The sequence below is a fragment of the Lepidochelys kempii genome, chromosome 16 (genome assembly GCF_965140265.1).
Source record: "Lepidochelys kempii isolate rLepKem1 chromosome 16, rLepKem1.hap2, whole genome shotgun sequence".
In the NCBI taxonomy this organism is placed as follows: domain Eukaryota; kingdom Metazoa; phylum Chordata; order Testudines; family Cheloniidae; genus Lepidochelys; species Lepidochelys kempii.
Window position 1 is genome coordinate 23,649,155 of NC_133271.1, and position 12,473 is coordinate 23,661,627.

The 12,473-nt window shown below is 38.1% G+C and overlaps 1 protein-coding gene across 4 annotated transcripts in view; it reads left to right on the forward strand.

The window, feature by feature from the left end:
* NACC2 (NACC family member 2) overlaps positions 1-12,473 on the forward strand; it is a 79,598-nt gene that overhangs the window by 61,452 nt on the left and 5,673 nt on the right. For all 4 annotated transcript variants that reach the window (XM_073314929.1, XM_073314927.1, XM_073314928.1 and 1 more), the window contains one exon: positions 8,407-8,574. In XM_073314929.1, coding sequence (XP_073171030.1) covers positions 8,407-8,574 — 168 coding nt within the window. The remainder of the gene's footprint in view (positions 1-8,406; positions 8,575-12,473) is intronic.

Sequence of the window (12,473 nt, forward strand, 5' to 3'; positions counted from 1 at the left end):
CTAATCCATCCTAGTATGGACTTGTGTAACTCTCACTGTGTTTTCATGACTCTGAATAAACCCTTCCTTCAAAAGACACAGAACAAAAAACCCTACAACATGGAAGAGCAAGGAAAAGCTAATCCTGCTCCTGCCACGTAGATCTTGACAATCTCACAAAAGACAGGGAAACAGTGTAAAATAGTGATTGCCAAAGTTTCTGAGAGCCTTTTGAGTCAAAACAAAAACAAAGCCAAAAAAGAGCACACAGCCAGATCATGCATTGAATCTCATGGGAAGCTTCCCTCCTCCCCCTTTTTTATTTCTCTCCTTGCACAGCTTAGTGTCATTCAGAATGGTGCCAGGTATCCATTGTTAGGGACGTTTGTCTGGTTCATTGTAAGGCGACATTTTAAGCTGAAACTCAAGTTTTTGTTCAGTGTCCTCTGTCGTCTTCCATCTCCATGTCGGGGCCTGGTTCTGCAAGGTGCTGAATGTCAGCGCTGAAGGCTTGTAGGATGGTCCAGGCCATTGTTCATTAGGTCTGTTCTGAAAGCATTTGGGTGTTGTAGATTCTTATTTATTTTTGTTTTCTCCTATATAAAAGCCTTTCTGAAAAACCAGACTAAATCTCTGAAACTTGGCACAAACCAAAGAAATTCATGACCTTGGCAAAGGGCTTTGATGGTAGAAAGTCAGAGTAAAGCTTAAGCGTCATTAAGTAGCTGACTTAGAAAACAATGGCACGGTGTGGTGAACCATAAGGAATACTGAAGTGCAAAAGAAACTGAAAATAAATCCAGGGGAAGGCTAACTCCCCTTCTAAAACACATTGCAGATGTAAGAATTAAGTTTAGCTGTCGTGAAAGAAGTCCCTAATTTACGGAGGGAAATATGGGAATTGCCATTATGGATCAGACCAGACTTCAGAAACTGGCCATTCCTCACATCACGTTTCAGTATAGAGTCAGAGGATGTTAGGATTGTGTGTGTGCTTTTGGCTTTGGATGATATTAGTATCATCATCATCAGGATTTGCATAACTTTTGTGTGTGCATTAATAGCATTTCCATATGGTGGCTCTTTATTCTGTAAATAGGTCTAGACTTGGAGAACATTTAGGCCTTAAAGAAACTAGTTGGTCTTCATATGGGCTCTAGTATTTGATCTGAGAAGTATGCAGCTAGGTAGGATATTAAACAAAAGCAGAGTACTTATCGCTTTACCTGTAGCACCATGGGCCTGATCCTGAAAGGATTTCAGTGGAACTTGCAGATGCTCATCATCTTTCAATATCAAACCATATTCTTTTCAGTCACCTTACTATTTAGCAGGTGTATTTGATTTTATTCCGTTTCAACAGGCACAAGTGAAATTGCACCAAGTGTCTTTAAATCCTCATGCAACAAATTGCTGGAGTATAAAGGCTGGACCTGAAAGTTATGAAATACCAAACTGACACATGGACATTTTCATTAAAAATTCATCTAAAATAGCTGTTATAGGATACAATTGCAGTAATTAGCTAAGAGAATAGTTTTCTCTCCTGGCTCTCTGATTTCTTGACAGTAAGTAAAGAGGGCAAGAAACAATCCAAAATCTTTAGTGAGAGGATACATGGCATATTGTATGAAGATGATCCCAGACCAAGCTTAGAAAAGATATGTTACAATTTAAACCACAGCCAGTAGCAATGATCCCGTGAACATCTTGAAACCAAATAATTGCAATCTTTTTAAAACTGCTTGTTTTAACTGCAGTCATGGTTCTTTGAGTCAGTTGCCTCTGATACAGATCAATGAGTAGTCTGATCCTTAGGATCAGGCAGGAGGCCGTCAATAGAAGCCAAGAATGAATATATTTTCCAGGAAATATAAAAGAACGCCAAACTAGGTACAAACATAGAGGAAATGGAGAAAAATGTGTCTGAAATGAACAGAGCGTCACACTCATCAGACAGAGCTGGTCTTATCTGCTTCTTATTGTAAAAGTGGGAATCCTCTAATGGCTGCGAGGGAAAAAGGGGGAAGGTATAATGCTGACTAGAGGGGAAATCTTTAGCTTCATTGGCTGCCTCCTGTCTAATCAATGTGAATTGTTCTGAACTTATATCAACCACAGAAAACAACTTGCAAGCAAGAAATTCTCTTTCTTATTAAAGACCCAGCAGCGTAAGGAAACTTAAGATCCACATGGGTGTCACTCTGCTTCAGACCTTTTTTGGCATTACATTTCTAGTCCCTGTTTCTTCACAGTAAAACACAGATGTTTAATTTTAGACTGGCAGATGTTTCACTCCTGACTGAGATGTGAAACAAAGGCAAGATGTGGGCATTTATAAACCAGTAATATTGTTCCTGCACTTCCAGATTAATTCTGTGTATAAATAGGACACGCATCATATCTCTACATTTGAGTATACTGTTGCAAATAGCACTATTAGTAAAATATGTATAGTTCAATGGTGGACTATATTACCATTTTTTCTTCTTGTGTGCACGCATGCGTGTGTGTATTTTTCTGTAAACATACATACCATTTGCCAGTAAATCTACTAAGAATCTGTGAAAATAGCTGCAGATGCTGGGTTCTGTTTTCATGTCCGCTCCCTACCAAGTGTGAGATAAGGATTCTTGTAAACTCTTTGTTTGAAAGGAAAAGTCTGACTCTTTGGGAAAGGGAGGGCAATTAGGTGTATGCTTCCAAACTCCAGTCATCCATGATAGTTGAGAAGAGGGTAATTTTGTGGATAAGGCAATGGACTAGGACCCAAGACTTCTGGGTTCACACTTCCTGTGTGACCAGGGTCAAGTAACTTCAGCTGCTCTCTCTTTTCTCTGTCTGTAACATAGGAACAATAATACTTCCCTACCCTGTAGAATAGTGAATGAGAAGAATAAGAAGAGAATCCAAATGAAAACCTCTGGAATTGTGAACTTCCAAGGGGGAATTGGTATTTCTGCTCTTTGAGTTGGCAAGAGCCAAGAAGATATTAAAGCAACTGGCCTTTAGGGAGTACAGTCAACAGTTTCAAATTTGGATGCCTGAAATTAGATATCAAAATCTTGGCACTGATATTCAGAGGTGCTGGGCACTCGCAATGCTCATTAAAATCATTGGGAGACCTGGGTGCTCAGCACCTCTGAAAATGAGGTCACCTATTTAGGTACCCAAGTAAGCACCTAACTGCATGATTTGGGCACCCCAGTGTGAAAATGTTGGCCACTGACATATTACTGTCATTCTTTCTGAACTGATGCGTGTCCACGAGCCCCATTAACAGCCTGTCAAGAGAAATTTGAGGCCCTGGTACATTGTTTGCTGGGGCTGCAGCCCCTCCCTTTTCACCCAGTTACAGACATGGGAAGGGGGCTGAGCTTGGGGTTCAGGTACAATTGTCCCCCTTTTACCTTTCTTGTCAGCCCTGCCAGTTAACCTGTTCTTCATTGTCTAGGTAATCAGAATTTCATTTTTGCTGATAACTTCTACTTTTTTTAAGGTTTTTATATGTACACAAATTAATTTGTATTAGTTTTTTTTTAACATCATACGCATAATATTTACAAATGTATAGCCAGTCGGATTATTGCTTCTTACAACTGTGTAGTAAAAGGTAATAATAAAATACTTCTTAAGATCTAATGGTTTGTAACAGCCCATTGTCAACTAAAACAGTGATACTTAGAAATGGAGGACCTCATGTAACTGACCTCTGCAAAGCAGAGCGCATCTTAAGAGCGTGTGGATCAAAGGCACTCAGCACCACCAAGCAGATGCTGGAAGGGTCCAATGCCACAAGTTGTTGAGTGCCAGTAATTTCTATTAATTTCAGCACTTCCCACGATTTGGCACGAAGTTTTCACCTAACCAGGTAGCTCTGAGGTAGTCTTCCATACTCCAGTCCTGGATGTGTCCTCTTGTAGGTCAGTTGTTGCTTGTTATGAAACCCTTCCAAGTTTCAGACCCAAATACGTGTGTGTGTGTGTGTGTGTAAATAAAATACATGGGTGCAGCCGCATAGCTCCTACTGCCTTTTTAATTATTTCTTCTTTTCCTCTGCGTTAGCTGGTAAGCTGCTTTCTTAGTCTAGTACAAAACTATGTGAGACAATACTTCACATTGTTTGCCATTTCATTCAAAGGAAGAGGAGCAGCTGCCCTCTGAAGATACAAATTAATTAGAAGTGAATACTATCCTGTTCTGTAGAGCATAAAGGCCAAACAGACTTGCTTTCTTTGAAAACATGGGACCCCGAAGTGTTTTGTACCCTGGTTTTTTTTTATGCTAAAGTTCTGTGTGCAGTAATTTAATATATGTTGAATTGAAGTAGCGTTAAAAAGACCTAAATCTTTGGTAAAGTTTGTTTAATCTTGTTTGAGTTGTACTAATTCTTTAACCAAAACAAAATCCACCAATGAGGTAAGTGTCCATATATAAATGAGAATTTTTATAGACAGAGGCAATAAGCAAGCGAAACAGTATTTAATTATATTAGAACGGATTAATCTGGATTGTACTGTGTGGGGTTTTTTTCTAGCACAAATTTGGCTGAGGTCACATGCGATGTTTAGCTTCAGAAAAGAGAATGCTATGACCTTGTTGTTGGTTCCTATGTTTAAACACAGGGCACTTCAAAATAAATCAGAAGAATATTTTTTTCTGCCAAAACGTCACTGACGTTTCCCAATATTGTGTGTGCATGTATCTCCAAAAACACAATTTGGGTAGGTCAGTGTTGTCTGTACTATTAAAGTTGTTTTTCAGAGCAAGTAGCAGGATTTCAGGAAATGGAACTTGACACCAGCTTCAGCTGGAATTAGTTACTTTAGGAAGTTACCAAATACCAGGGCAGTACAGTCACTTGACTGCGTTATGTTGCTTTCTTTGCATTATTTATTATTGCAGTATCAAGACTGGCTGGCCCAAAAATTGATGTACCTTCAGAGTCACTCTGTGTGACGTGCACAGAAATTTACAATCCACTGTCTGTCATCTGGTGCAGTTTGTTTGCTGGTCTGAGTGTTGTGTATATTGTTTGACTTCCTGCAATTACAATAATAGTTTGAAAAAGAAATGCATAAAAGCTAATGGTGCAATGTACAAAATATAAGAGCGGGAGAACAAGGGCTTGGTTCTATTCCCAAACTTGTTGTATGACTTTAGGAAAGTCACTTAACCATCGTATGCCTCAGTTTTCCATGTAACCAACCTTTGTAAAATGCTTTGAAATATATGGATGAAAAGCATTCTATACGTGCAAATAATTATTGTTTCTTAATTCATTTATGGGGGGATCATTTTTTAGCTCTGCCTACTTTTAAAGCTGTTAACAAACTTTATCTAACAAGATAAATTAAAATCACATCTATGTGATTATGAAAAATAGTAATTAACCACAATCTCTGTCTAAATGTTTTTGTTTAGAATATATGAGTATTTAGATGTATGAGAGAAACCACAGTTTCTGTTGTGAAATGTTTCTGTTTTTGCTCTGTTGGCTGCAACTGTTCAAGGATACTTTCTCTGCAGTTACACCAGCTTTTTAACCTTACTTTAATTTTATTTTTTATAAAGACACTAACATGGAATCATTTTAAAAGCCCTTGTGAAAATTAATGCCACTATGCACAACTTTTTGTTCTGACCCTTTTAACAGCTTACAATCTACCATTTTTTAAAGTGGAAATAAATAGTTTTTACATTTTTCACTCAAAGCCATTAATTAAAATTAAAATTGCAGCTTTGAACAAATAGTGCAGGGAATTTTGGTTTTGTGTTTTGGTACTTCACGCCTTTGCTCAGCAGTATAAACCATGACTGTGTAGAAAGAATTGACAAGCTGCTGGAACACTTTCTCTGGCACGCTTGCCCACAATTAACACAAGCAATATGAAATAATATGGCCTAATCTTTATCCCTTACTGTGGCTCTTGCATTTCAAAAACATTGTGGCTTCACTAAAAAAATCTGCTGCCCTGTTTTGAAATCTGTTGACTCCTAAACATATGCTGTCCTTTTCTTGAACAGCATCTGTTAAGGACATCAGACATCTAACCTAAGTGACCCACGTATCCCCTAATGTTGTGTGTGGTATTTGTGCTATACCTGAATGCTTCCCTGTCATAGGGAGACATGCAAAGGTGTACAGTATATATGTGCTCTCATGGGCTCTAAATGGGAAGAACTGAAAGCAAGCAGTGTCCCCGAACCGGTCCCCAGGATATATTTTTGAAGTGGCAGTTGTGATATTGGTATGTGTTTATCTGAGCAATTTTGGCAAAACCAAAGGGACTGTAAGGAGACTAGGGTAGCTTTTGTCTGAATGTTAGTGCTGGATAATATGCTCTCCAGTTCTTGATTTATTTAAATTAAATACTTTAAATATTTTTCAGTTTAATATCCTTCCCGTCTCAATGTCCAAAAGCACCAGCAAGATACCAGCCCCTTTAGATACTTCCACTGCAAGAATGAGCAATTTCATTCTAAAAAAGTGCATTTGAATATTTGGAAATTCTCCTTATAGGAGCTTAGAAATAGAGAATTATTTCTGTTGTTGAAAATTTGTTATGTAAGCGAGCTGCGCATCAGCATTACAAAATACTTCTACTTTGCATAGATAATCAGGCCATACTGGTAGGAGAAATTATGCTTTAAAATGTCATCTGGATTGTTCTTCCACAATTTGTTCCTCATCCATTCAGGGTAATGCCAGGCTGTTGTTCTGGGTGTACTGGTACATTGAGATGATCTTGTTTTAGGAAATACTTGCTGATGCCATGATTCTTAAAACAAAACCACACACCTCATACAAACAAAAACTTTCCATTTTAAAAGGCTTCTCACCTAAGAATAATATTGCAATACATTGGTACTCAATATAGCCTTACATTTTGTTGGCTTTTACAACTTTTTGTCCTATAATGTGCTGTCACATAATAATAGAACGTAGCAGGATATGTCCTAGTTAGAACACAAATTTCTTTGTAAAAGAGACCTTTCTGTTGTGGTAACTGTAGCAACATCTATACAAAAGTCCCCAGATTTGCTATTCTACCTGAAGAATGGGAAACACCAAAATAATGAGAGTAAGATACATTTAAGAGGCTAAGTGATTGCATGTTTGATCCAATGCTTTTGTCTAACTATTTTTTTTTTTAGAATTCATAAATCTACACCCAATTGTACTAAGGCTGTATTTATCCTTTTCAAGGAGCAGTCCTGATCATATGTATAGAGTTTGACATATGTTATAAAAACTTGTTGATCAAGGTGTAGAGCATTATACAATTGGATGTATTTTTATAATTGCCTAAAATATATTGTAGATGATGCGGTTGGCACCTATGCACACTTGTATGAGTCCTCGTTTGCTGTGATAGGTAATTTTAAGCATGATAATGGACTTCCATTACAAATACGTTTTAGAAAGCTAATCCTCTGTATGTTCACAAAACCTAGCATTGTGCAGTGTTTGTTCATAGTAAAACTCATTTGTTTTAGCTTTTCAGTATTAACATCTGCTAATAGGCAGTGGTAGGCCCCATCAATTCTATATAAGGCAATTTTTTAAGGGAAATCACAGCAATATCCTAGTATTTCAGTGTAGTTTTTTTTTTTTTTAAAGCTAAAGCTTAATAAAACCTTGGGAAAGCTTAATAAAACCTTGGGTTTTTTGGTGGCGTTGAGATAAATTTTATGCACTTAGAAGTGGGAATGGGAGAGGAAAGGAAACCTAGGAATCACATTTTGATTTAGAAAAAGTGAGTGCTGACGGATAATACTGAGTTGCTAAGATTAACTTTTGTTAGTTCAGCATGTATATAAGGTTTTTCAGCAGCGGAAGATTAAAGAAAAGAAGTTATAATAGGGAAGTAGCTACTAACCTAATCGGACAATTTATGACCTATTTGGGAAACCTCTAATAGATGTGCATAACATTTTATTTTTGGTTAGTTGCGTACAATAGTTTGTGTCTTCTCTTTAGAAAGCTGATTCTGTATACTTGTCCACATTTAGACAGTGATCTCAGATGTTCAGAAATAGCAATTTTTCTAAATGATTAACATTTAAAAAAAAATAAATGAAAGCACTATTAGGTTACATTAATCCCTCTCCCAGAATCCATTCAAGGCAAAGCTCCTGTAGGAGCTCTTCTTTCCGAAAGAGAGCGGGGAAAAAAGGAAGGCCTTAGGTTTAAACTTCAGGACAAGAGAAGCTTCATTCTGAAGATCACAGATATTAGCCCTGGCTCCAGCATAACGGTGCCCATTGCCTCCACGTATAAAATGATCATGCTTTTTGAGTAGATGACTGTTTTCAAGAGCAATGTTGTGAAAAATATCTTGAATCATCAAAATCTAGCTGTGTTCATTTGGATCCTGCTCCTTGAAAACATTTAATGATTCTCCCTGTTAATTCTTTTTAAAGTGGCTCAAGAGAAGCCAGAGCAGATTCCACTAGAGAGTCGTTCCTGTGTCCTCATTCGACGTGATTTAGTTGCTCTCCCAGCAAGTCTTATCAGTCAAATTGGATATCGGTGCCACCCAAAACTCTACTCGGAGGGAGATCCCGGAGAAAAACTTGAACTTGTTGCAGGTAATAACTTTTATTTCTTTTTTACATTAGAATGATTGAAGATCAGCCATTTTTCTTTTTAGAATTTACCCCTTATCTCCCTTGAACCTTAGTTTCAATCATACATATTGGATGCAAATTTTCCCTTTTTGTGTATTACTATGAACAAATGTACCCATCGCTAATCGGTGGGGGGGAAAAGATAGAACATCTTAAATTTCATTTAATTCACTGTTAGAAGAATGTGTCATTAGCAGGAGTTATTCAATTGAATTAATTTAGCATTTAATTGAATTCCGTAAACTTGTATTCTCCCTGATTGGTATGGGCTATATTACAACTGTGTTTTAATTTTGCTTCACAGATGAAAAAAATTAGACTTTTTTTTACCTATCAAATTTTAAGATTTACAGGGCAGGGGATTAGGATTTATAGAAATGAATACAAATTTAGACATTTTAAAATATAATTAAAACAACAAAAACTTTAATAGTGGGTAAAAAAATTATACTCTTGGGCTTGTGGGTTTCTCCCTAGATATGAATGGCAAGAATCGATCCCTAGTGACATATTTGGTGTATCTGTGGCAAGGATGAGGCTGTAATCTTCTGGCTAGTCACAGATGGAATTGGTCCCTTTTTGCAAGCAGTAAGGCAGTAGGACCCCAAGGCTGGAAACCAATTTAACAGCTCGGGGGGGAGGGATAACTCAGTGGTTTGAGCATTGGCCTGCTAAACCCAGGCTTGTAAATTCAATCCTTGAGGGCGCCATTTAGGGATCTGGGACAAAAATTGGGGATTGGTCCTGCTTTGAGCAGGGGGTTGGACTAGATGACCTCCTGAGGTCCCTTCCAACCCTCATATTCTATGATTCTATGATTCTAAGGACAGATACCCTTGATATTGGGGGATGTTCGAGAGGAGGCAAGGTTTTTAGAAGCATTTCCCTCTTTCCACCAGATTATTCTCAGTCTTCTCGAGGTTCAGCCGAATCCAGCTATTGTTTATCCGGATACATATTTTCGCTAGGCATTCAGAAAGCTGGGAGATGGTACTGTTTACGTTTGATATATTGGAGTTGTAGACGGATATAAAATATGCAAGACTTAAAACTGTAGTCCTGTCCTTTAGTGGCCATTAAACATCTCATGGCACTGTATGTAAGAGGGGTGTGTTGACCTTGATGATCAGACCAAATTCCAATTTGAGTAATTACAGTCTACCTCCCTAAATGCACATTGCAGTTTCAGTTGGATATGCCCTCCACTGTATAGCGTTATGAACTGCTGTCTTCTACCCCAGAAGTGACTCTGTTCGGGTGATGTGAATCCGATATAATGGTCCTTACTAACTTCACAGGTTGTTGTGAGGATTAATTAATACCTGTCAAGTGCTTTGAGTTCCTCTGACGGAAAATGTTACAGAGGGAAAAAGTGAGTGAGCACGATCTATCCAAACCAGTTGTCCTTTCTTTCTAACCATTTTATATCTTAGATACAATGTTATGAATAGCACACGTTTATTCTCAGCCTGTAGTAGGAATGTTAATTTCAAAAATTAGCTGGACAGGTTTCTCTCTGATCAAGGACATATATTTTCTTCACTGGAAGGCAGAAATAAAACGCACCCACTGTACAATAGCATAAAACCACAAGTATTTATTTTGTAGCTGGAATATTCATTTTGCATCTGCTAACATTTTATGCAAGACTTAAAAACACCAACTTACTTTCACAGTGAGAGCTGCAAATTGACTCGGGGCATCTTTGCTCGATTTACATTTTTCAGTCTGGAAAAAAGTAGATTAACACCGGCAGCCACTGTCAGAGAGATTGTTTTTTATTTATTAAAGTGAAGTTACCCTTGGTGGCATCTGACTTGCTCTCTGATGGCTTATCCCTTAAAATGCTGTGACTGGATAAAGGCTCAGCGGCTCATTACAGTTTCAAACTTAGCCAAAAACCGATGGGGGTTGGTTCTGCCCAAAGTACATAAGAAAAATCTTTCAGTGAAAGTTTAGTAACCTCCATACACTAAATACTTTCTTTCATCTCAGATTTTTCATGCCATAATTGATTCTGAAAACTTTGACAGATTTCTCTGGAAATGATCATCGTAAAGTGGATTGATAGATATAGTGCACCGAGCATGGAGAGAAGCTGCAAGGTTCAGAAATCCCACAGTGCCACTTGCTCTTCTCCCCTCCTTACCCTTATATTCAACAAATGTGTGTAAGAGGAAAGGAGCTAACCATCACCTGGGAAAGATCAAGCAGTCATCTTACCGCCTGCGCTAGGACAGCACAGATGATGTTTAGTTCTCCATTTCCCCACAGAGGAAAAGGGTCAAACTCTGATCTTCTACACTGTAAATTGGGAGTTATTCTATAGAGCTCAATGCAGTTGCTTCAGATTTACTCAGAGTCTGTCCCACTCATTTTTTAACTATTCTTTTATTCTTCATTTTAAAGGTAAGTATAGAACTAGTCATGCGTAGGCTTTCCTGGAAATGCAAGAAGTAATTTTATTTCTCTGTATATCTCCGCTTCTGCAAGAACTTAGTCTGTTACAGCTCTAGATATGACCTACTATTTAAGCTTTATTTAAAAAAAACAACTTTTATATTGTAACTGTGCTTGGAAAGAAAATATGCACGTCCACATCTTTGTGTAAGCAGGCAGATTCTGAGGCATACAGTAGGTTTTACTTTTGCAAGCTATGTGCTGTATAAAAGTGTTTGATAATGAAAGGGTAAGAGACCTACTATAAAACACTGACAGTCTGTTTCTAAACCTCTGGACATGTAAAGCTTCCTTAGCAAGGTTGATTTCTCACCTGCAAACATACTCTAAGCCAATATATTTGCATACTTCAAGCCAATATATTTGAGACCCAGCAATTCCTAGGCACTAGAAACTAAATTCCCAGCTCACCAAAATTACCAGTGGGGGTTGTGCTGTGTTTCTTGGAAATAAATGCATTTGTAAAATAAATATATATCTTTTCCATGCCAGCCTTCTTTTTTTAGTCTAAACGTGTATTCTACAGCTCTTTCCTTGACAGAAGGAAAGGCCAAATGGATGGTTGCTCTGGAAGGATGGTAGTAGTCTGCTATGGATCATTTTTAAAATAAAATAAATCATAGCACTGTGTGTCTTTTACATAACTAGATCATTTTACCAGACTGCAGTGGATCTTCTTTCTGTTTGGATAAAATCAGGAGATTATTAGTATGGGCTGTGATTCTCACTAGACCCCAACGGAGTGAGTGCCCAGATCCCATAGACCCCTAACTCACTTAGACTTCTTTGAAAATCCCAGCCATGATTACTGTTGTTTATATGCATTACAGTAGTCCCTTGAGGATGCAACTGAGATCATGGCCCTGTTGTGCTAGGCACTGTATAAGAACAGCCACACTGGGTCAGACCAAAGGTCCATCTAGCCCAGTATCCTGTCTGCCTACAGTGGCCAATGCCAGATGCCCCAGAGGGAATGAACAGAACAGGCAAATGATCAAGTGATCCAGCCTGTCGCCCATTCCCAGCTTCTAGCAAACAGAGGCTAGGGACACCATCCCTGCCCATCCTGGCTAATAGCCATTGATGGACCTATCCTCCATGAATTTATCTAATTCTTTTTTGAACCCTGTTATAGTCTTGGCCTTCACAACATCCTCTGGCAAAGAGTTCCACAGGTTGACTATGCGTTGTGTTAAAAAATACTTTCTTTTATTTGTTTTAAACCTGCTGCCTCTTAATTTCATTTGGTGAGCCATAGTTCTGGTATTATGAGAAGGAATAAATAACTCTTCCTAATTTACTGTCTCCACACCAGTCATGATTTTATAGACGTCTGTCATATCCCCCCTTAGTCGTCTCTTTTCCAAGCTGAAAAGTCCTAGTTTTATTAATCTCTCCTC